At 38.7% G+C, this 26,873-nt stretch overlaps 1 protein-coding gene across 1 annotated transcript in view; it reads right to left on the bottom strand.

The window, feature by feature from the left end:
• Positions 1-26,873, bottom strand: part of CACNA2D3 (calcium voltage-gated channel auxiliary subunit alpha2delta 3) — a gene marked incomplete at both ends in the record, with an annotated part of 933,053 nt that overhangs the window by 264,208 nt on the left and 641,972 nt on the right. The window contains one exon of the mRNA XM_080715370.1: positions 5,026-5,043. Coding sequence (XP_080571496.1) covers positions 5,026-5,043 — 18 coding nt within the window. The remainder of the gene's footprint in view (positions 1-5,025; positions 5,044-26,873) is intronic.

A 26,873-nucleotide genomic window follows, 5' to 3' on the forward strand; every position in this document is an offset into this window, starting at 1 on the left:
AAGGAAGGAAGGAAGGAAGGAAGGAAGGAAGGAAGACTTCAGCTAAGTGAATGCTTCATTTCCCCAAAATATAATGTAAACAATGAAACAAAAGAAATGCAAAGGGTTTCAGGATCCCTTTTACACTGGGCTGTGATGAGATAAATAAAGCCTAAAAAAAAATCTTGAAAATTAACCTCCATTTAAGAAGATAATTTATGTTGTCCAGAGTTCTCCTATAAGTTAAGCATCACAGAATATCACAGCAGGCATAGAACAACAGATCTTGAATCCTGCTGTTTGTGCAAGGAGGCAAGTTAAGATATTCCTAACAGGAAACAAAACACATGGTCAGGCTATTAAACTGAGATCACTTGCCATCCTGTGCAGCTCTCAATGCATCAACTGCTGTACCAGACTGGATTAGAGATATGGTTTGCTTTAACTATGGTTTTGAGAAAAATGCTTATGCTTCCTCAAGATTCTCAGACTGATGTTAACGAATAGGGTGCCAGGCAAAACTCAGAGCACCTTGGAAACTGTCAAGAGAGGGTCTTTAGAAAATTCCAGAGTTGTGTGAGGGAAGCAAAAAATGAAGGAATCGGGCACCAGTGTCTGGTTAAGGTGACCCACACAACTGGTGGGATTTGGAATTCTCCAAAGGGTACTCTTGATGAAATACTCAAGGCTCATTCTATACTAAATAAATCTGTATCGCCAGACGTGGTGGCGCACGCTTGTAATCCCAGCATTTGGGAGGCTGAGACCTGGAGGATCGCAGTTCGCGGACAGCCTCAACTACTTACTGAGGCCCTCTGCAACTCAGTGAGACCCGGTTTCAAAATAAAGAATAAAAAATAGGGCAGGGGGTGTAGCTCGGAGGTCAAATGCCCCTAGGTTCCATCCCTAGACCCACAAAAAATAAAGAATAATAATTTAAAAAATAAATCTATATCAATTAAGCCCTACAGTGAACAACTGATGTCTAGTTCCTATAGACATAATCTACCTGAATGACAATATAGCTAAAAGTTGGACTTTTCGGTTCAATAGTCTAGTAATTGAACATACATAGGTCAATGGCCTTATTCTGATATGTTAGCATTATAACATAAAATATCACAGTCTTTTTTGTAGAGGTCCAGAGTTACACATGTAAGAGAAAAATAAGGCAAACCTTTCTTATACATGGATATCTCTTCCTTGAATTAAAAGAATAATTCAATTCAATTCAATTCAATTTACAAGAACCAATCCACTGGAGAAACTGGTTCAATTTCTCCTGAAAAGAATGGGTTTGTGATGACTTGAAGATATTCTCCTGAGCTGATACATGGGTTTAAGCCAAGAATTCGTGGCACTGACTCTATATTTGGTGACAGTATTTAACATTCATCATGAGTATCAGCAGCTATACCACCCCAATGTTATCTCAAGGGTTGAAATTTCAAGGGGCCTAAGAATCATTTCAGGTGTTTAAGAATTATAGAGAAGACAAAATAATTTTTTGCAAGCCATTTTTCTAGAAAATTGTCATTAAGAAACTTTGGAAGACTCTCAAGATATTAGAATCATAAGAACTATAACTCATGGACAACAATCATTAATGTCTGCTACACATAAGAAGGACACTCAAGCAGGACATTTCTAGTTGTAGATCAGCCAAGAGATTAAAATGAGCATGTTTACAGAGACATAAGTATTTAAAATATTTATAGAGAAAACAGTTGCAGATGATACAAAGATAGATTCCAACAAAAACATAGCACAAATACAGACACCATATGGTCCAATATATGTGTTCATGACCTCATGTGAAAAGCAGGCCAAAGACAGAAAGGATGGGGATGTCTCCCTACCAACCCCAGAAAAACAAACTTTGGGGTTGAGAAGGAACTCATCATAATCATGTTCATGGATGGCTGAAATCTATGTATAATGACAAAGGCATTGGGAAAAATATCTCAAAACAATTTTCCCTGAAAGTCTGCTAGGGTTTCAAGTCCAATCTCCATTAATTTTTTACTCCGTGGAACAGACAAGTGCCTCTGCTAATGCAGAATTTCAATAAACTGGGGGAGCACCATATACTTGTTGGGCTCAAGTTATCTCTTGATAATTTAGGTTTGAATCAGGACCACAAAACATCATGCAGGAGCATCAGCCCTGAGCCAAATGATCATTGGAATTCCAAATGATTATTGGAATTCTGTTTTGTGAGTATCCAGCCTATGTCAGGCTCAGTTCTAGGCACAAGTAAAAGAAATAATTCTCATAACAAAACTGGAAAGGCAGTCTATCATTCTCATTAACTATGAGCGTTGCCAGCCATGGTGGTGCACGCTTGCAATCCCCACGCTTGGGAGGCAGAGACAGGAGGATCGCACAGGTTCGAAGTCAGCCATGCTGTCTTAAGAGACCCTGTTTCCAAATAAAAAAGAATACAAAATAGGTCTGGGAGTATATCCCGGAAGTAGAAGGGCTTCCAGGAACCCCAGTACCACCAAAAAAAAAAAAAAAAAAACCAAACAAACAAAAAAAACTTATGAGCCTTTAGGCTTAAAGAGGTTAAATAACTTGCCCACGGTCACCAATGGATGAAGGCTAGGAAGGAACTTGCCATACTTCTTCACTGGTCAAGTACCAAAATGGGGCATTTGAGGGAAACAGAGGCTTATCCTTGTAGAAAAGGCCTTTACAAGTGTCACTGAGGTAACAATAGGAGAGGGAAGAAACCAGAGGGAGGGGCAGGTATGCTGATACGTCACTGGATGGCAAGTGGGGCCTTGGAGAAGGTGGCCTTCAATTTGCAGCAGCATGCCTCTCCACAGTGCCCTCACCTTACCACCCAGATCCCTCAGGTTCAGATTTAAACACCTTCTCCAAAACCAAATGGCAGATACTACCCACAAAGGGTTCTGAAATCACTTCACCCAGAGTTCATAATATTTTTTGTAAGTACCATCGTGTATGTGTGAGAGTGAGAGTGTGTGTGTGTGAGTGTGTGAGTGTGAGTATTGTGTGTGTGTTTGAGTGAGAGTGAAAGAGAGTGTGTGTGTGAGAGAGAGTGTGTGTGTGGGGTGAATGAGAGAGAGAGTGTGTGTGTGAGAGAGAGAGAGAAGAGAGAGAGAGAGAGAGAGAGAGAGAGAGAGAGAGAGAGAGAGTGTGTGTGTGTGTGGGGTGATATGTGAGTGTGCTGGGGATTGAACCCAGGGGCATTCTGCCTATGAGAAATACTCCCAGTCCTTTTTTTATAATTTTCTTTTTACTTTGAAACAGGGTCTTACTAAGTTGCATAGCACCTTGCTAAGTGGCTGAAGCTCTCCACAAACCTGAAATTTTCTTGTCTCAGCCTCACAAGTACTAGGATTACAGGCATGCACTAGCATTCCTGATTACATTCTCTAAGAGGAAAAATTGACTGTTTTTAGGCATGATAAGAATAGGAGGCAGAGTTTTATTTATTCTACAGAGCTACACAACAAGTCCCTTGGACTGTGTGACACCTAGAGATAAAGAATTAGGAAACTTGCTGGACTCTGAACTTTGTATGATCACAGTAACAGGCTTCTCTCTGCATGGCAAGTGATGTCAGTCGATCCATGAAGGTGGGAGAAACAAGAGCAGTGAGGTGAGTATTACCGAGTAATCATATCTGGCAACATTTGTTCTTACCATATTCTGTCCTGGTTTGCTTTGGAGTGTGTTTTAAAATTGCATGGCTGAGAACACCTCCAATTCATGATGAATCTTCTACAACAGGAATGCACTTGAATTGAATCAGTGGAAATTTGATGAGTAAATGCCAAAGAGTTAAGACGGGTCCACTTTGAGCACTGGATTTGTTAAGTCTCTTTGCAAAACAATTTCAAATGCCGGCAATTAAGAAAACACATCCCATCAAAGACATCAAGACTTCCAAAAAATCTGGAATTTCTACTAGATATTTACCCTGGAAGCTGTTGCTATCCTCAAATACTTAACTTTTAATGAAGTGTTCAGTCCTTTTGTGATGGCATTGAAGTGTAATCAAACATTACCACGAGCCAAGTCACACACTAGCATGTCTCGCCTTGTTTAAATATCTCAAATATATTTGAGTAATTGTGTAATGATTTCTAGGCCTCTGGTTGTCCATATGGTCTGAACAGACTGTCTTATGCAGAGCAGTTGTGCTCTCTCTCTCTCTCCGAAAAGAACCAAATCCTCCCTATTCCACAAAGGAAAGCTTGAGAGATGCTGCCTCAACTTCAGGGTGACACCATACCTTTACCCTTGAAAAGAAACTAATGCACATCTGGCCTCTAGAAATTGCTGCGTCGTCCAGAAGTCTTGTTTATGTTTGTGAAATATATGAGAATAATGTTTCAGTCATGACATGACATTTTTTCCCCCTAAACCATTAGTGTCCTTCAGATACAATGACATGCCATGGGGACAACACAGCAAAGCCACCACTGCAACCACATGGTATCTTTCCAAACAGAGAACAGTCTAGATGATAGAACCAGATCTTCTCAGATAGACAATGAGGACCAGTGAAAAGGCAGACCATTGGCAAGAATTCTACTCAGGCATTCTCTGGGGAATACAGGCATTGTGACAATCAATGAATTGCTGGTTATGTAATTAAGGAGACTCAAGGGCAGTTTTCAGATATTTGACTTAGGAGGCAGAACTGTACACTTGGCCACTAGGCCTTACTAATTATTCCCATTATCTTTCTCCCTGGGAGACTATTGCAGGAGATGTCTGAAATGTTCTCTTTTCAGGAATGTGCCATACCTGATCTTTACCCGTTCATGGTTAGGCATGGATTTACCCTTCTACTGGTACCCATAACAGGGATCTTTAGAGAGACTAATGTGACAGGAGACAGTGCCCCTGGGTCTTTGGCTGATGTGCTCCTGCCCAACTTCAGGTTCCTGAAGCCATAAGAGGAAAACCATTTCACTGGTCCCAGACAGTGCCAAATGCATAACACCATGAAAACATGCATGACTGTGAGTTCTGAGAGTGACTGGGATATGATGGAAAGGAGTTTACCTTTTGAGCCTGAGGAAGCTGAAAAATAAGGGGGGAGGGAAACAAACAAAAAAAAAGAAAGAAAGAAATCATTATATAAGAAGTTAAGGTTAACTGTAAAATGCCATTCTGCTTCCATTGGCAAATGCAAAATCCAAAACGAGGAGGAAAAGAAAACAAAATCAAGCCCATGTTATTTTTCAAAATAAAGCATAGTGCTAATTACTCAGTCTGCAATGTGAATTTGCGGTCGATAGATAATCTGTGAGGTTTTTTTAGCAGGTCACCAAGAAGCTCAAAACATTTTGGTGACCTCCTAAGAAGCCAGACCTGAAGTGCTTCTATCCGGTGGCCCAAAGAGCACAGCATTGTTACCTGGATCCTACCTGCATGCCAGCACTTCTCAACTTGGAGAAACTGGAGGAGGTGACCTACATGTATTCAGATTTTTACAACTCTGTTGGCCTCAGGTGGGTATAGGCCAGGGACACTGAGACATCCTAAAATGCACAGAACAGCCCCTGAAGCAAAGAGATATCCAGACTATATTTCAACAGTGCCCAAGTTGAGAAATCCTGCTGTGCATAAAGGTAGGACTGTTAGAACAATGTTCTGTTTTGAAAGTCAATTTTCCTTGCTTTGCAGCACATTAACTATTCCCTTTATTGGTGGTTAAGAAAGCATGCACAAAGATTTGTGCATTTAGCGTCAAGCTGATATTCTCAGAACAATGAAATAGAGTCAATCCATATAATAATACATAACAGCTTTTGCAATTGCACAGGCAAGGAATTGAAATTAATGGTTATATGGGAAAAGATGAACATTTATGAGGCATATTTGTCTATTTTTCTATGTTGAGACTATGAACCTGTGGCTTAATGTTACTGTGTTATCATTGCTGTTACACATATAATCTTTGAAAGCATTTTTTTTAAATCTGAAAAAAATTAACATTACCCATGTCTTAAATGCCCAGTCTAGGGATGACATCACATTAGGAAGATTTAACTTATCATCATAGAGACTAATTTTTACTGAGTGTGAACTTGTCACCAGGCACCATGTTTAAGTCCTTTATTTGCATTATCCTATTAAATTACAACAACCCAATTCTAGATACCTCTATTATATAAAGATGAAAAAATAAAGTGGAAACTTAGAGGTTTCACTGCATGACACAGTTGCACAATGTCCCATAGATTCTAGGCTGCCTCACATTAGGATGTACAGATTCAACTCAATCCACAGTAAATTAAAACCCCAGGCACTTGGAAATTATGGCTACAGACTTTCTCCTCATCTTTGCAGACAGACCTTATAAATGCAGGAGGGCTAGAAGATGCAAGATAACTAAATCGGGCATCCTCAGGTCCTTTTTATTTTCTCATTTTCATCTTGGGAAGAATACTTTCATATGCACAAAGATCAGGACTCCCATAAACCTGTCCTAAGTCCCTTTGAATAAAACCCAGCAAAGTGTGGAAGTGATAAACCCAAACAAGTAAAATGTCCTTGACTTCAGAGGTTTCTCTACAGTGATGCTGAGAATGCCCAGAAAAAGCAAATCCCAGATCTGCACTCCATTCCCAACACCTCTATTCCAAACACTTCTCTCTGTTTAAGAATCTAAGAACACAAATATGTTTCTCTGATTTTTTTCCTCTTAGTTTTGATTATGGGACCATTTAGAAAGAAACTTCAAAAGTACTTCTAGTGCTTCTCCAGAGCTCAGAAAAAAAATGTATCAGTGAAAAAAAAATGTATCAGAAACTGAGATGAGTCTATAATGAGGGATCATTGAAAGTTTCTGAAATAATAAACATCTTTTCACACAAAAGAGAATCAACCCTGGGTACAGAAACAATATGGAATGAAAAATGTGTTTCCTTAGGAAAGCATTGGTGTCGAGGCACAGCTTCTCTCATATAAAATGCACAAGGGGCTCTGAGAATTACAAATGTTTGATGAACAGCAAAATAAATACCAAAGTTAAGCCCCACACAAACTGCCAGAATTTATGGGCCCCTCTGACAGGGAAGTTGACTTTTTTTCCTCCATCTCTTTCTTGAAGCTTAATCTTGGTTGGGCAGGAAACAAAACTTAGTCCTACCCACTTCAGCACATGAGAAGAAATGCTGGAAAGGAAAATAAGAGACTGGGCCTTTGTGGTGATGTCCTCAGTTTAAGACTGGCCTCAAAGTCTCCACAAACATATATTTTCTTCAAGAAATAACTCTTGAGAACAAAGAGCAATTTTCCTGTTGGGAGCTCTGAAATGATGTAAATTACAGCTTGAAATGCCATAAACAGGTTGGCCCTCGAGGAGGAGCCTCAGAATAGAACAAACACATTTAGATCAGAGCATCTGCAGCCACAGATGTTAGTGCTTGGGAGTTGGTTTACTCAACTCTTATGAATGGTGCACAGAGTGCTGAACTGGAAGCCAGGTCAGCTGACACAGGGCCCTCCTTGGCTTCTTCCTGGAATCCGGACATGTGCCTTTCAGCCTCTGACCATGGTGCCATCTGTAAAAAGGAAGGGTGGAGGGAGGGCTGGGGAACAGGTCAGATCTTTAAGGGCCAGTCGGTTTTGATTTGAAGTCTCTTGATTTGTAATGGCTTTGTTGAGGATTCTGAAGTTATGCCTGAGTTTCCTTAGAAAGAATATTATAACTTATTAGGAATGTTCACTGTAGGCTAGAAAGTAATGGTAATACATATCTACCTCAAAATCTTATTTAATTTTTCTTTGTAGTTCTGACCACATCTGTAGCTACAGTATAGTGTGTTTAGTGTCTCTCTCTCCCAACTAGGTTACCTACTCCATGAGAGCAGAGATGCTATCTGTATGGTGTGTATGGCTGTGACTGGTACCTTCCTTGTTAAATCAGGAACCCTACTACTAGGGTATATACAGGGTTGAAGTGAGAGAAAGACAGTTAGGGTAATTGCTTTGAATCTGCACCCCCCTCATACATACTCACACACCATGCTGATAACCTGAGCTGATGGCTCTCAAAAGAAAAATATCTCCTCTAGGACAGATATGAACTCTTCTCCCTTATTCCAGGCATAGACTTTTGTTTATGTGCAACTGTCTTATTGGATAATGAATATGCATGAAACCAGCTTGGGAGTTTCCCATCTGTTAGGGTTTGGATCTACTATGTTTCCCTAACACTTACACATTGAAGGCTTGCTCCCTAGGGCAGCAATATCCATAGGTGGGACTTTTAGAAGTCATGAGATCATGAGGACTGTAACTCATCAGTGGATTAACCCACTTGATGGATAACTTGAATGGGCTGCTGGAAGGAGGAGGATGAAAACTGCAGGCAGGTGAGGACTGATTGAAAGAAGCAGGTCGCTGGGAGGGAGGTATGCCATTTGGAACTGTATTTTGTCCCCCACTTCTTTATCTTTCTGCTTCCCAACTGCCATGAGTTGAGTAGCTCTCTTACACTCTGTCCTTCTGCCAAAGTGTTCTTCTGCCTTGGAGCCAGCTCACCATGGACTGAGCTCTGAAACCATGAGCCAAACAAACCTTTTTTCTTCTAAGTCATTCTTGTCACATATTTAGGCCATAGTGATGAACAACCAATTCACTATCATCAGAATCTGAGGTGAGCTGATGTCTCGTCCCACACAGTGGGAACCTTTTCTTCTTCCAAGATGCTATGTCAGGTCTCATCAACTGGTCTCCACATTTTTGGGTCCATTTGCTCACCTACAACATAAGGATCCAGACAGGCAGCCTTGGGTTCCTTGCAGGCCTGACATCCCAGATTGTATGATTTGACATATGACTGTGTATAGAAATTTTTATGTCAGCTTTCTAAAGAAAGAAATTGTAATTGACTGTGAGTTTCTATATTCCTACGGAAATTCTAGATTGGGATGTTCTTTATGAGACACATCACATTTGAAAACAGAAGAATGAGACTGTCATCTAGAAAGCGATGAAGGAGAGGAAAGGGACGAATGAACAGTAATAGAAATACTCTCTGCTTACTGACATTTTCTGTGGATCAGGTACTTGACTCAATGCCATCTATAGCTCTTTAGGTCCTCACAATGCATATATCTGGGCCATATATTAATATTCTCAGTTTACATATCAGGAAATAGACTATATTTAGAATGATCATCAAGAAATGCTCAAGTTCACAGTCACATTTAAGTCTTTCTGTCACCCTACTTCTGCTCTAACTACTAGACTCAGAGTGCTGCTTCTCATACAGAACAAATGACTCTGGCAAAAAAAAATGTTCCTGAAGGATTTGAAGACCTCAGAGGCCAGTCCAGGTGGGCATCATCCACAAGAGAGAAGACGGAGGAGGAACTCTGGCACCAATTCTCATGAAAGAGTCCAGAACTAGCTCACTATGTTTTTCAGCATGTGGTATGTGATGTGTATTGTGACGATTCACCATGCCCTCTTCTGTCATGGAAATCTACACCTGCTCTTCCCTAATTCTATAGCTCTTCCTTATCACCTCCCTCCTTGCATGGCAAATACCCACTTCTCTACTCAACCGTTGCTGTCTCAAGGAAGCCTTGTCCACGCATGACCACCATATGACCTCATGATACTCCCTACCCACTCTTCATTGCCTAGTTGCTGCAATCTCCATTGTTCTCTTTTTTGGTACCCCAAATCCAATTTTTAGCTGGGATCTGCTAAATGACATTATTAGAGATAGATATAATCCTACATCTACTAGAGTAAGTATAAATTCAGTCATGTAGGTCTAAGATATATGCAAAACAGATGATTAAAACACTATGACTTACTATCTACCTAAATGCCTTACCTTTATTAGTTTCAGCAGTTTGCAAAATTACATCAGTTTTGCAGATGATAAAACTATAAGTCAAATAGCCAGAAAGTAGAAAAGGCAGGATTTGATGAGAGAAGACAGTGAGGCTATTGAATCTGCATAAAACACACACAAAAATACTAATCTAGATGAAAGCTGCTGGAGACTGGACTGCAGTACTGCTGGTGTATATGGTGGGCTGTGGTCTGCCTTGGGTGGATTTGAGAACAGAGCTAATGGGCTGGATAATAGGGAGAGACATCCAGAATGCACAGGTGGTTCTTGGCCTGGTTAAATGCAAAGTTGGAGGCACAGCTTATCAAGAGGATGATGATATTAGAAGAACCATATCTAAAGGAAAACACCTGGGGTTCAGTTTTGTCTAAAATTAGCAAAAGTTTAAAAATGTTGCTCAGACCAACAGGCACAGAGGTAAGCAGCTGAATAGGTGGAGCTTAAGTCCTAGTCTTGGTCACACTAGCATGTGTACAACATCCCCTGAGGAGGGAGGACAAGGCCAGGAGCTGAACTGAAGGACTGCACTGCACACCAGTGAGAGGATGGTACCACAACGTGAGCGATGACAGGGGTGACAAGAGGAAGGATGAGTTCACAATGCGCCACTCCTGTCCCTGATACAATAATAATGGTGTTTCAAGATAGGCTTGGTGATGCATGCCTGAAATCCTAGTACTTGGGAGACAGAGACAGGAGGATCACAGCCTCAGCAATGTAGCAAGACTCTTAGCAACCTAATGAGATCCTGATTCCAAACAATAATTCATAAAGATTGGATTGTAGAATGCTCCTGGGTCAATTCCCAGTAACTAACACACACACACACACACACACACACACACACACACACACACACACACACAAATGAAGATGTTTCAAAAAGAGATACTTCTTGCTCTGAGGGACAGGAATGTTTTTGTCTTAGCTCACCTTGTTTACTTCATTTCTACCTCAGAACTTTACACAGAGCCATGGGGGTGACTGAGAGGACAGCCATGCTTTATTGCAATAAATTCCCAGAGTTGAGTGGACTTTTTCCAAAAATAAAACTCCAATTAAAGATCTATTGATCAAAACAACACATTTCACTATGAAATATGTGACGACCAAGTGGGAAACAAAGCATTTTCCTGCCAACTGTGTAAAACAAGAAAAAGCCTGGCCCACATGTGCTTATTCCATTTGTAGAACTGGCCTTGTGCCACAGGCTTATGAATGAAGGATAAATCCCTGCTTGCTCAAAGGTTCCTCCTGTTCATTCTATTTATGTGGAGAAGCTTACATGTATAATCTTCCATTCTTCTTCATGAAACTGTGTGCATAGAGACCTCTCCTCCTTTCTATAACATGCTCTTCTGATTGGCTCAAATTCCAAACCCAGGCCAAAGAGGGGAAGGTCTCTCTAGTGTGCTGAGACTTGGAGGTGTAAATTCTGTCCCAGGTGTCCACCTGTGCCACGTAGGCCAAACTGCCATTTCTGTTCATCTGGTCTGCTCTGCTGTACTCCTGACCCCTAATCCCATCTCCACATGGCACCTGGAATGATCTAAAGTTCCAGCCTAAGCCAGGTGTGGTGGTGCACACTTGTAATCTCAGTTCTTGGGAGGCAGAGACAGGAGGATTGCAGGCTTGTGGCCAGCCTCAGTTACTTAGTGAGGCCCTCTGCAACTTAGTGAGACCCTGTTTCAAAATAGAGAATAAAAAATAGGGCTGGGGTGTAGCTCAGAGGTAGAATGACCCTGAATTCAATCCCCAGTACCATACACACAAAGTCTCAGTCTGATATGGGGCCAGCGTGTTGGTCAAGACTTGCTTCACCTTGCAGCCTGTATGTGGCTTTTTCTGGAGTGTATGGCATTCTTTCTCATTCCCCATGTCAACTCCCTGACCAACCCCACCCCAAAACTCCCTTGTATCTCTGTCAGTGCTCAGCTCTCACTGCCACCCAAACATCCTTCTATGACTTCACTACTTGCTCTTGCCTTAGCATTGTGTTCTGGAATCTTCCTTGTTTATTGCTTATGTTATTATCTTTCCACATAAGGATTCAAGATCCACCCATGGGCCATATCTATCTTATTCACTGCTGCAGCACCAGGAACTAGACCTGTTCCTGGTCCTGAATGAGAATGCAGTGTATATTGGAGAAAAGAGTCACTGGTATGGTGGCAGATGCCTGTAATGGCATCCCTGGAAAATCTGAAACAGGGAGGATCATAGGTTCAAGGCCAGCCCCAACAGAAACTTAGCAAGACCTTACTTCAAAATAAAAATGAAAAAAAGAGCTGGCAGTATAGCTTGGAGGTAGACTATCCCTGAGTTCAATACCTACTGCCACACAAAAAAATGAAAAACTAAAGGAAACTAAAGGGAGGGATAAAGGCAGGAAAGAAAAAAAAGGGCAGAGAAGAGGAAGAAGTGAAGAGTATAAGAAAGGAAGGTAAGGAAGAACGAATTAAGGATTAAGGAAGAAAGAGAAGAGAAGGTAGGGAAAGGAAAGAGGAAGAGTGGGAGGAAGAAGGAAAAGAAGAAAAGAAGGGAAGGAAGAGAGGGAGAGCCTTTGAATTTGGTAAATCAGGTTTCAAACTCTATTCTTACTCCTTACCATGAAACTTTCCTTGGAAATAATATGTCATTTCTGAGCTTTTTGGGTTTTTTTTTGTTTTTTTTGTTTGTTTGTTTTTGGTGGTACTGGAGTTCCTGGAAGCCCTTCTACCTCCGGGCTACACTCCCAGACCTATTTTTACATTTTTATTTGGAAACAGGGTCTCCTAAGCCAGTGCGCGCGGCTGGCTTCAAACCTGCACAATCCTCCTGTCTCTGCCTCCCAAGCGTGGGGATTATAAGCGTGCGCCACCACACCCGGCCTAAGCTTTTTGTTTTTCATCAGTAAAATTTTAATAATAACACTATTTCATGGGATTAACTTGAGAATTCAGTGAGATTATACATATTGAGGCACTACAAAATCAGCTGATTCCTAATGGTTGCTGTTTTCATTCTCTGATAGTGTAAGCTCCAAGTTTTTAAGGGTTGGATTCAACCAATAGGTTGAATCCAAGATCATCAGAATGAAGCCCACACCCTGAAAGGCAAAGAAGTCACATCCATAATGTCACATGAGTTCCACATGCATCCATGGGACTTAGCTTCTAGTAACCCCCAGCTTAGTCCAAACTACCGGATAATCCTAAGCAAACTGATTTTTTCTCATTATTCTCAGGAAAACTTGTAGCTGGCCATCTCCTGATACGTACCAATGCAGATCATGTGTAGATTCTATTTCTACACATCCATGGATTTACCAAAATATTTACAATAATTCTTTGCTCAGCTCCAAAAATACTTGGGCAATTTTTTCAAAAGATTAACAGTGCTATGAATGAAATTTTCTTATAATCTCAGAAGTCTCATATTGCTCCAAAGTCTGGAGATATCGTGGTGTTTATAATTCTGAAGGAGTCAGGAGACAAAAGCGTGTCTTTCTGAGCACTCGGTTCCTTGGGATGCCTCCTCCTCCTCCTGCCCTTTTACATGAGTGTTAACTGCTCCTCTACCCTATGTTCATTCTCTAGCTTCTTAGATGTGGACACCATGGTGCTCATTCTATAGACCTAGGAAGAGGTGACCACCCTAAGTTTCATGACTTTGACTAACCCCTTGCAAGAGGGATGGTGATAAGGGAGAAAAACAAGAGGTAGTAGAGATAAATCACACTGCTCAGGGGATGATAAAAACAAAGGGTCAACAAAAGAAAAATAAATATAGATAAAATTTCTGTCTTAAAATTATTCAAGTCTTCTAATTTTATTCTATATACCTTTAAGTCCTTCAAACTCTATTGAAAATACTCATGGAGAAAAGTGTGTCTATGAATTCCAAATGCTTTTTGCTTTTATAATTTGGGGTATTATGTTCCTAAACTATATATAATTTAATAGTGATTTCTCAACATCTAGTTCATGGTATAGATGAAACCTTCCTTTCTTTTCCAATGGTATGTTTAAAAGCAGGAAAAAGATAGACAGATTTATAGCACATTATATATACATAAACACACACATTTATAAAATACTTACACAGATAAATATTTGTTTGTTTTTGCAGTGCTGGGGGTTGAACCCAGGGCTTTATACATGCTAGGCAAGCATTCTACCATAGAGCCATTCTCCCTGCCACAACACATATACTTTTTTAGAGTATTTCTTTAAAAAGAATCACACAGTTTATGTTCCTTGTAGAAAACCAGATAGGCCCCAAACCAAAAACATTAAAGCAATCTATGGCACTGATACCCATGGTTGATCTCAGTGAGCATCATGACAAATAACTACATATTGTTTAATTTTTTCGGATAAGTAATAAATGACTTATTGCATTCTCTATTATTGGTTATGTAGGCTGTTTTTGTCTTGTCACTATCCTGAATGGTACAGCAATAAATATCTTTCTAGTCAAATTGCTACACACATTCCACTTTTACAGAACTCAAATTACTGGTTAAAGGGCATTGCATATTTCAGACCAAAGGCTGTCAAGAGAGGTTGTTCCAATTTATACTCTGATCAAATTTCTGATATTCATTTTGCCACCCCAAAGCCAATATTACGTATCATCTTTAAAAATCACCCAGCAATTTTTAAACATATATTAGATGGATGAACCTTTCTCATGTTTCAAGTAAACTAAAGACAGAGAGAATATTACACTTCCAAATTCCTAAATGGCTAGCTAGTAGCTCTGCTGTAGGTCTATAGAGAATAGTGCTGCCCACCACAGATGGGCAGCAAAAGAAAAAGACTGATAACTAAAGGTCAGATATTTTAAAACCATTTTCAGATGAAAGACCTGGGGTTTTGTTCTAGCAGTGGAGACCTGCCTAGATGAAAGAAAAGCCTGCATAAATTATTCACTTGATGGAAGACATTTGGGGGAACACTGGAAAATGTACATTATTAATGGGCAGACCAGAATAATTCTCACATTACATATAGCTAGCACTATCAGCAGGGGGAAAGTCCCAACCAGTTTACTTATTATAACATTCTGAAAATTCTCACAATAAGGACTCATTCCTCATCAGGCTTGAACCTTGCACTGTATCAGAAAAATGAGGTTCTAATTACAATCGTCATTCTTCTGCTATATTTTGGGTGGCCATCGTGCTGAAAAGAGATCTGATCCAGAGTTCTGGCAATGTGGGGAGCCCAGGGTCCTGCCAGTTCTCAATGAGAACACAGGTCAGTAGAACCAAATGGAAATTTGGCAAAGTGCAGATAAAATTACTACCATGATATGTTACTGTTTACTGCTAGAAAACCATAGCAGTCCCTATGACAGTTGAGGGGCTGAGAGGCAAGAAGGCACCAGTGGAAGGCAGTGGTGCTGGCAATGGAGGATCTGGTAAGAAGGAAGCTCTTTTCTGCAGCTCTCCTTCTGGAATGATCCATACAGGATGCAAACTCACCCAGACCTTCTCGTGAACTCCCACCCTGCCAGTGTCACTTTTCAACATTGTGACTGCTTCCAGTTGGATGCTCTGAGCTGCTGGTTTTAATTAAAACTTAATTTGCAAAAATGTTTCATAATTTATGCATGTCATCTAATTCCACCGAGATGATGAACTTGGAGCCAGCTCAGAGCCATATAAGGAGACACTGTTCAAGAAGGTCAGAGAAGGAATGGACCATAGCAGGGCAAGTACCAGAAAGGGCACAACAGAAGAAGACACTGAGACTTCCTTTCAGCCGCCTGTCACCAGGATCTGTGGATACCTGGGAAAGACACGGGCTTTGTTGTTTGAAAGTGGAGTGTCTATTTGGCATGTCATAGACACAAAGAAGCAGAAGGGTCACCTATGGTCAGAATGGCCTCTGGAGGAAAGCCTCATCGAGGGAGAGGGGAGCTGAAGAACTTGAAACCCTCAAACATAGATGAGTGAGTTGTCAACCTCCCCACAAAAGGAGACATAAAAACCCCTGAGAGAGAAAAAAAAAACAATGAAAATGCAAGTCTATACTCAAATCATTACTTCGCTCAACAGATGTCTTCAAGAGAGATTCTATAAGCATCTGCAAACCGTTGAGCCACAGAGAAATCTGTGTAGCAAACAAATGTAGAAATACTGGGCCCTAAAGAAAGACTATCAGAAATATGCCCACCCCCACCTTACCTCACAGGCTTTGTAGTTTATCAAGTGAGAAAATTTCCAGTCACACACCATGTCTGTGATGTAAGGGTACGTAGATAATATTTTTCATAAGAAAATGAAAAGGGCCAGAAATTAAGGTAAAAATGAGCTCCATTTATTTGTAAAGGATTGGGACACATGTCAATGCTATTTTTTCTTTTTTCTCCCTCTATCCTTCCTCTTTTAGAAAACAACCCATCTAATTCTACATTTCATAATCTCTAGCACGCACACACACACACACACACACACACATATTTAGTTTGAAATAAGTATAACTGCAGGCATTTCTGCTGTGATGTGATACATGTTATTAAGGAAGCTCACCTTACATAAAATTACAACTATAAACATGGAGCTTATAGGAAAAATAGGGTTGGATAGGCAACCTTTGGCAACTCCATAACCAGAACACTAAACAAGACCAGTGACAGCTGTGATAAAAATATTAGTACAGCTACAAGTACATGCTGAATTCTTGATTAAAAATTAAAGTATGTTATCATTTTTAACAAGAAAAGGATACGACAACATGAAGCCTGCAGAAGGTATAAAGAAGGGTTGAGGCAGCTGAGGAACAGACACAAGGGCGGATGCTCATGGCAGGATGAAGCAGGCAGGAAGCACATTCAAGTCAGAACACATGGCCAATGATCCCCAAGCATGAGTTCTTTGTTATTGCTATTGTATGCAACATATGACTTCTAATTATAATTTTTGTGGTATTGGGGATGGAACCCAGGTGCATTCTACCTCTGAGTATTTTTATTTATTTATTTATTTTTTCGTGGTACTGGGGTTCCTGGAAATCCTTCTACCCCCAGGCTACACTCCCAGATCTATTTTATATTTTTATTTGGAAACAGGGTCTCCTAAACCCGTGAGGCCGGCTTCAAACCTACGTGATCCTCCTGTCTCTGCCTCCCAAGTGCGGGGATTACAAGCGTGTGCCACCACGCCCAGCTACTACTTATTTTTTAAATAGGGTCTCACTGAGTTGCAAAGGGCCTTCCTAAGTAGCTGAGGCTGTCTGTGAACCACGATCCTCCTGTCTCAGCTGGGATTACAAACCCATGCCACCACGCCCAGCTTAAATTATAATTATGAATGCATTTTAATCGTACAAATCAATGGGTATCATTATGGCATTTCCATTCATACATGTATGTATCATGTTTTGATCATGTTCATCCTCCCTACTATCTTCTCTTTTCTTCTCCTCTCTCTCCCACTTCTGGGAATCTACCCAAAAGAATGGAAACCAAACTACCAAACTTATGTATGTGTATCTATGTTCATAACTGTACAATTCACAACTGCCCAACTATGGAACCAGCAAACATGTCCATCAAGAGATGAATGGATTACAAAACTATGAGATATGTACACAATGGAATTTTACTCAGCCATAAAGAAAAACACAATTACATCATTTACAGGGAAATGGATGGAACTTGAGAATGTTATGCTAAGTGAGATTAGTCAGTCACAAAAAATAAGAAATCATATGCTTTCCCTAATATGCGAAAGATAGGGAGAAAATGGGTATTAGGAGGAACTCTAGAGGAGGAAGGCAATACTATAAATGAACAAATAAGACAACCTAACTGAGGGGATGGGGGGAAGAGGGAAAATCTCTAATGTTCATGATGTACATTAACAAACATATCAAAGTCAATCATTAAGCCAAACATGAGGAGAAAGGGGGAGGGAATGGAGTAGGAATTGGGTAAGGGATAATAAGGTGATGTATGCCTCCACTGTTTTGTATTCCATTAAGATGTATGACTACAATGCATCAATAAAAAGTGAAAAAAATAAAATAAAAATGATTTTAAACAATTATATATAAATATAAGAAGAAAAAATAATATTCAGAAACTGGTTACTGAATTAATGCATTTTATAATGTATCCCAATAACTGTTTGATGTTATGAGATTTTTTTCTAGTGAACTCTGTGTGTATCTCCAAGTATTACCCCTGGATGACAGGAATTGACTCCAGCATGCAAACATGTACACACACACACACACACACACACACACACACACACACACACATCTATCTATACATGCTGACTTAAGCCAAACTCTTATCTTGCAGATATAGAAATTGTTGCTTTGTTTCTCTGGTGAAACTGGTTTTAGACAAAAATAGGGATGATCTCTCTTTTAGGCCATATTGATGTTAATAGAGAAGAAGCATTCTTTTTTTTCTATGTGAAATGAGCAAAAGCAATTCTAGTGTAAATCATGCAAGTGCTATAATTACTATAAATAAGAAAAATTCAAGAAGATTCAATCACTGTATAGAATGGTAAAATACCAACTCATTTCTTATATTGTTAAGCAAACTATGTGCAAAAGAGAAAAGAGAACTAAACATTTGCATAGTACTGTTATAACTTCTAACCAAGTATTCACATATAATATCTCTAAAGTGAATATAGATGATATAAGAGAATATTTTGTTTGTTTTGCAGTCTTGGAGATGGAACCCAGGGCTCCTACACACTAGGGAAGTGCTCTACCATTGAGCTATACTTCTAACTTCTACTCCAATACTTTGTTTTTAATGGGGTTTGATGTATGCTTTTTAATGGGTTTGAGATAATGATGTATGCAAAAATTCTAAAATTCATCTTCAGAAAAATTATAAACTCAAGGAAATAACACAATATGTAAAGTGATTTTTTATTTTCTTTATGATTTACATTTTGTCATGTCACAAGCTCAAATGTTAAAAAATAACTTAAGGTAAAATGGCTCAAAAAGCAATTTTATATTGTAATATTTTTCAATAATTTTGAATACTATATTTGGATTTTATAGCTGAGTTGTAAGCCTCTCAAAAAAAGTGGCTTTGAGTATCAAGACTTTTCTGAAGAGTGATATGGACTTCTACCACCTACTAAAATAGTACAACTGAGATCAGCTCTAGCAGGGACCTACGACAGGTTCACCACCATGTTCTCCCATCTCCTGGGCTGAATGCTTATAGTTAGAACACTGGTGAACATAGGGAGATATGTTCCCAAGAAACACTGTTCCAGTACATCATAAGCCAGGGAGAAAAATATATCCTTATATCTTCTAATGATCTAGAATTTTCCCTAGAAACCAAAAATACAAAGCCATGCTTGATTGCTAGCTCATTTCAGTGGAAACTGTACCAGTATTAGGAAATGGCCTAAAAGGATTCAAGAAAGAAGTTTTGTTTATTAATATATTTGTAAAAAATTGGTTTATGGAGGTCAGATAGGTAAAAGAGAAGGGCAGTTAGGTTTTGGTTACTGCCAGGACTCAGGTAGCTGTTATAATGCAAAGTACCCTCACTAAAAGTAATTATCAAGTGGATAGAGGAGTTGGGACCTACAGCTTTCACATTCTAAAAACAGGTTTTCATAATAAATGATATATAGCAAGAAGCTAAGAATCCCTAAGAGTATGGAAGAAGGGTATTGACTTTAGTAAAAGGGGAGCAGACACCACGTGTAAATCATTCTGAACAAAGAAACCCAGATTCATGCCAGCAGTTAGGCAGAAAGTTAAGGGGCCGACTTACACCTAGGTCATAGGATTACATGGTAGAGTAAGATAGGGGACTTTGTGTCTATAAAAAGATGTTTTATATTTTGAACTCTGGTGACTTTGTTCCGAGTCATCCACTATGTCATTTTGTGGCATAGTGCTTTATTCTAAGCTCTATTGTTCCCTCTCTCTGATGGTGCCACAACAGTTACAACCGTATTTTATCTTTGTAATAATAAACTCAATTAAATATTCAGTGAGAGTCTGGACTAGTGTATATCAATCCTAAGTCCAGGAGAAGGACCCATGGTTATGCGAATAGTTTCTTGGAGCCTAACAGAGGTCCCCAGGAACAGTTCCCCCCAAACCATAACAGTTCAAACGGTAACAGAAACTACACCAATGGCCATCTTCATGAAAAACATTATCATTTAGCAAGTCTCAAAAGGTCAAATGACAATAGCATATCTCCAAAGTTCATCTGATAGCTGGCCTTGAAGACAAATGTTAAAAGGCCAGCTGCCATATCAAACTGGCTTAGATGTAAGTTGAGAAGATCCAGATGAGTATTTCCAGATAAATTACTTCTCTGGTGCTCTAGAAAGAGCCAATAAAATGATATTTTTACTGAACTTGGTGGGCAGCAGTGAAGAATGTATCTACCTCCAGCCCAATCTATCTCTTAGCCATAACTATCTTTAGCCATAACTCAAGATTATACATGATCCTTCTACTTCCTACCTCCTATGAAAAAATTAATAAGCGTTAAATTAAGTAAGTGACTATATAGTTTCCTCAGCCCTCAAGCCCGTATCTGCCATTGGTGAATACATTCAACAAACAGTAGGTAGAAGGTGTAGGCTTTGGGCGATAGACAGTCATCTGTCATCCTTTTCTTTATTGGGAAATCCTTCATAAAACATTTAGCTTTGTGATTCTAGTCTGAAAATAAACTGAAATTGTAGTATAAGAGAAATTCTTTAAAAATTATTCTGTGAGCATTTCCTTCTCTTACGTACTGATTTTGCTTTGGCCTATTAGTGAATATATATTTATGTTTATTATTTTAGAAAACAAAAACTACTAAAACTGTATGTTGCCTGATAGTAGCGCTCTCGCTTGTGCGCTCGCTCGCCCGCCCTCCCTCCCTCCCTCCCTCCCTCCCTCCCTCCCTCTCTCTCTCTCTCTCTCTCTCTCTCTCTCTCTCTCTCTCTGGATTTCCCCAGTAAGCCAATATCAAGACAGGTACAGAACTAAGAGAGCTGAATATAAAGAAATTCTGAAGACTACTCTATGGTTCAAATATGAGAAACTGTATATTCTGCCTGTGCTAGTTTGTTTTCCTCATGATGACAAAATACCTAAAATAAACATCTTAAAGAGGAAGGGTTTATTCTGGCTCAACATTTCAGCCCATGGTCAGCTAGCTCCCTTGCTTTGAGCTTGAGATGAGGTGGGGAACATTGTGGTGGCAGGAACATATGGCACACAAGGCTGTCACCTCAGGGACAGACAGACAGACCAGAGGCTATACATATATATGCCTTTCAGGGCATATATACCAGATCTTCCAACTAAGCTCCACCTCCTAAAGTTTCTACCACCTTCCAGTGCTCTCCAAGCACTGGAAGACCAAGCTTGGGGACCAAGCCTCTAATACATGAAACTGTAGGGGACATTCCAAATTTAAACTGTAACAGTACAGATGAGAATGCTGAACTTGACTCTAAAGTCTGTTCTTTAACATGATGATACAAATAATTCAAATATCCAATAGTTTTTTCTGAAAAAAATTAGAATACCCTATCAATGAATAATGAAGAAAATACAAAGTAAAAGTAAAAACTAAGTGATCTTCTTGCCTGTAGACTAGAGGAGAGCTTACTGGCTCCAGCCTGATAACAGGCTGACTACCATACTAAATCAGGCTCATGTTGGTGGTGTCTAGAAAGGAGACAGTCTACTAATGTGCTGGGACTCTTGATTCTCTCAAACTGCATTTTGCTCTACATTCCCTCAGGGTGGTGTTTGGCAGTCTTTAAGTACACTTTGCCAAACACATGTTTCTGTAATTTTGAAATCTGTGCATATTTTCAGTAGAGTTTCTCTTATGGTCTTCATTATTGTACAATTAAATCATGAAACAGTAACTCTTATCAAATATCCATATTTTCTTGTGCTTTTTGCATTTCTATTATTGTTTTCTCTTAACATATAAAGTCAGATCTTTTCAATACACTTAGACCCAAACCTCAAAGAGGCAGATTTACTTCTGAAGTTCACATTTAAGAATTGGAGAAACCAAAATGCTAAGAACTTCAATTTTTAAATACATAATAGGTGAAAAGGATTACTCTGTGATAAAATTAATCTAAATTCATTATGTTTTTGTATCTTTAATATGAATGAAAAAAGTGAAAAGACAAAATAAATCACCTTTTAGATGAAACTGACAATAACAGTGAGAGTGATAATCTTTTCTCTTCAGCTTTCTTTCTGCTTATGATCATTGTAAAATAACTAGTACATTACCTCTCCATGATGCTACCAACTAGAAAAACTAGATATAACATATACATACACAATGACATAGATTGTGATTCCCAAATGAAGAGGAAAACAAGGCCATGTGCAGTGGCATATACCTGAATCCCAGATACTTGGGAGGTTAAAACAAGAGGATGTCAAGGCCAAATGGGCCAACTTACCAAAACCATGTCTCAAAATAACATAAAAGGGCTTGGTACAGTGGCACAAGTCCATAATCCCAGCAACTCTGGAGGCTTATGCAGGAGGATCACAAGTTCAAGGCCAGCCTTAGCAATCTGGCAACACATTTTCTATAAATAAAGGAAGGAAGAAAAAAAGCAAGGGCAGAAGGGTAGAATAAAGGAATGGAATATAGCTCAGTTTTGGAGTACTCCTGGATTCAATCCTCAGTACTATGCCACATATATACAACACACACACACACACACACACACACACACACACACAAACACACGGCTTCATGATCATTCCAATACTCTGAACAGACTTATTTAGAAGACCATAGAAAATAATTAACCCAAACAAAGTCTGGTAGTTTTTGTGAATTGAGAAAAAATGAATGAGGTCATAGGAGCTGAGATGGCTAAAATTTCTAAGGTAGAGTAATGAAGAAAGAAACCTACATGGAGAAAGAGTTGGAAATCTACTAAGAGATCTTTTTATGTTTTTAATGTAACAATAACACAAACATGTTTAGAGTGAGACTTTTTAAGGCCAAGCAAAGCCCAATTTCCAAGAAGAAGGGAGAAGAAACTTTTGTGACATTGCAAGTTGAAAAGATAAAATAATTGTTATACTTCAAACAGGGCTGTGATTTTATAAGTTTCAACTAGCTAGAGTACAACTTTTTATAAGTTCAACCAGCTAGAGTAATTGTTAAAAACCTGGGATATGCAAAACTTACCCGATAAGGGTATGCCTTACTTTGGAGCTAAACTAGAACTAACCTTTAGCCCTAGAGTTAAAGGTTTACCATACTCATCTAATCAAAGCTTAGAAACAAAATTGAGAAGGGCCCAATAGAATAATAGAATACAACAACAAAACTCAACATTCTTTAAAGGAAGGCAATATCATTAAAAAACATAGTGGCCACCATAATATCATTTTGCCCAGAACCTAATAAAAATCACTAGATATGAAACAGAAGGAAGATAATCAGTAGGTAAAAATATTCTCAGAAATGATGCAATTGGCAAATGTCTGCTTCAAAATAGCTATGGAAAATAAATGATTTAAAGAAAAACATGAAGACAGGAAGAAAGAGAGAGAGAGAAAGAAAGAAAGGAAGGAAGGAAGAAAGGAAGAAAGACAGACTGGTTAAAATCAAAACCCAATAACAAAAGCAAACAAGACTTGTAAAACTGAAAAAAATGTACAATTTAAACATTTAAAAGTCACTGTGTGGACTTAACAGTAGATTAGATACTGAAGAAGAAATTATCAGTGAATCTGAAGGCACAGAAACAGAATCAAAACAAATTGAAGTAAAGAGAAAAAATGTTTGAAAAGGAACTTCAATAACCAGTAGATAAAACCGAAAAGCTCAAATACACAAAATAACACAATACCAAGGAATTTCATAGTAATATTACTGAATGTCAATTGTAACAATAAAATTTTAAAAAAGAATCCAATGAAATAAAGGTACATGAGTATAGGAAATCAAGGATCAGATTTATAACTAATTTTTCATCAAAAACAATGCAAGCCAGATGACAACAGAATGATTGTTTTAAAGTATTATAATAAATAAATACTTAGAATTTTGTATCTGGTGAAAATATCCTTTCAGAAGAAAATGAAATTAAAGTGTTTTCCAACAAAAATAATTCTAAGAGAACTCACTGCAGTGGAGCTGCAGTATAGAAAAGATTAAAGGAAGAGCTTCTTCATGCTGAAGAAAAATTATTCCAGATGGAAGCTTGAATCTACACAAAAGAATAAATAACACCAGAAATGGAAAGTATGTGGGCAAATAGAAGCTTTTCTCATTTTTAAATTAACTGTTTTATGCAATATTTTAAAATATATTATGGCATTTATGACATATGTGGAATGAAAACATATGATAATAAAGGCACACAGGATGAACAGGCCATGGCAGGCACAAGTGTGACGTGCTCTCCCATCACAAGGAGTTGTAAGATGAGAGAAGTCAAATGCATCCATAGAAACAACAGAGCAACACTCAGAAGACACAGCAAAGAGAACAACACTGCAATACACAAAGTGGAAAATAAAGCATTGAATTCAAAAGAAGGCAGAGAAATAAAAGAACAAAATATATAGTTATGCGTGAATGTACATATTTATCTATGTGATCATTATATATATGATCTGCTCTTTTACATATTATATAGTTTTATATACTTTATATGTAATTATAAGAATATGTTAGATTTAAATAAGATGACAAGTGACAGAACAGAATATACATGTATACGCATACATATAAATATGTACATATATGCCAGACGTGGTGGCGCACGCTTGTAATCCCTGCGCTTGGGAGGCGGAGACAGGAGGATCACGCAGGTTCGAAGCCAGCAGTGCTGGCTTAAGAGACCCTGTTTCCAAATAAAAATATTTTTAAAAATAGGTCTGGAAGTGTAGCCTGGAGGTAGAAGGGTTTCCAGGAACCCCAGTACCACCAAAACAAACAAACAAACAAACAAATAAATAATTAAATAAGTACATATATAATTATATTATACATTATGTATATATGCATTATATATAAAATCTGCTATGATACATATAAGTAATTTATGCATAGCTTTGTTATTTATATAAAGTTATAATATTGCAATAAACTTAATAAGATAAAATAACATAATACATATATATATACATATATACCTTCTTATGTGCATGTGTGTGGTACTGGGAATTGATCCCAAGGATGTTCAATGTCTGAGCTACACCTCTAGCCATATTTTATTTTTTATTTTGAAATAGGCAGGGTCTCTCTCAGTTATTAAGGACCTCACTAAATTGATGAGGCTCACTCAGTTGCTGAGGCTGGCCTCAAACCTGTGATAATCCTGTGTCAGTCTCCCAAGTACTGGGTTTACAGCTCTGCACCAGTTATATATCTTCTTATAACAGTATTGCAGAAAAACAAAATGACATAATCGCATTAAATGTAGACCGAACAGACATAATAATTTACTGATAGCTATATTCAAGATGGATGGAAAAAGATTAATTTATATTTTGTTCAAAAAGCACATTTTACACAAAAACATATGTAGATTAAAGGTAAGAAAATACAAAACATATACCACAGAAGAATAATAAGAAAACTGGCTTAGATATGATCCCTGCTTTACAGTGGAGGACACTGTAACTCAGGATATTGGCCTGTGTGATGTGGTGTGGGTGACAGGCAACAGCTTTCTCTGGAAAGGCACTGCATAACATCAGCCCCGATAGAGGGTGTCCTGTGTGTGGCACTGCCTCACCCACCGGAGTTCTTGCTCGGGGCTGGAAGAAACCGTGCTGCCCTCATCATAGAAAATGGTCACAGCTGTGACCTAGCCCTTGTGGCTCCATTTCTCTTTGTAAGATACTTGGGGGTCAACATTTAATATGCATGACTCATGGAGCTCAAACCACTTCACTGTTAAGCCTTTATCACAGACACAGCACCCATATCTACATTTGTGAATCTCAGGAAGCTCAACTGGCCATAAATTCTGGGTACTTATACAGAAGTTGGCTGAAATACCCACTTATGGAATTCTTGCCAAACAGCTGCAAGGAGCAAGGAAGTAGAGAAATACAACCTGCTTAAATCTTGGCTCCCACTTTACAGTATCACAGGAAATATCAGGTGGTGAGTCAAAAAAGTATTTATAATACCAGGACCAACATAATGTATTCCTTTTCTTCCTAGAATGACGACTGACCTTGTGGTAGCTGAGGTGAGCTGGAATTTTCTACTTTCTCCTGATTTCTTTTATTCTCCCTCAGTCCCCAAACTTTTACAAACAGTAGTTTATTCTTTACAGAGATAAAAGGTCCATCACCAGGCTTAAATAAAATCTCTACAGTTGCAAAAGACAAAGTAGCAGGATTTGCTTAGATTCCTTGACTGATGTATCTGGAAGGGAGAAACAGAGAAGAACTGTTTCTTTCTTTTAGCAATGGCTGTTTGATTAGTCTCCAAGGTAAAATCCAACCGTTACTCTCAGATCTTGTCAGTAGACTATGGATGACTCTACTTTTGCTTTAGTCCAAGGGTAGACATTGCCTTCCACCAGGCCAATTGGAACTCCCCACCCTGTTGACAATGGTGAAAACCAAGCTTGTCAGCACGAGAGCTTTAGCTAGACCTGTGAGGAAAGTGAAGATTTTCCTTCTGGAAGGAGGGGATTCACTGATCGGCTATAAATCTGGAGCTACTGGTGACAATCTTGATAAGGAAGGAGAGTCTTATTTGAGAATAAAACTACATAAAGAAAAACAGAACCCAGATATGGCAAAAGGCAAATTTCTGACAATATTTGGGCACCTAGACCAAACCATACCTGAATGTAAATTGGTACTTTTATTTTTAGATTTTATGATTCAATATATTCTCCTTAATCATATAAGTCTGGCAAGATTAGATTTCTATCACAGGCTGAGAGAACCCATTCGTTAAGATGACATATTATCAATGCTCTCTACCAGCTGTTTATGATTATATGGATCCCATAAAGTTCTATGATCCACAGATGAACCAAAGAGACTGAGTAGGGCCCATTTCA

This window comes from Muscardinus avellanarius (genome assembly GCF_963383645.1).
Source record: "Muscardinus avellanarius genome assembly, chromosome: 18".
NCBI classification, from domain to species: Eukaryota; Metazoa; Chordata; class Mammalia; order Rodentia; family Gliridae; genus Muscardinus; species Muscardinus avellanarius.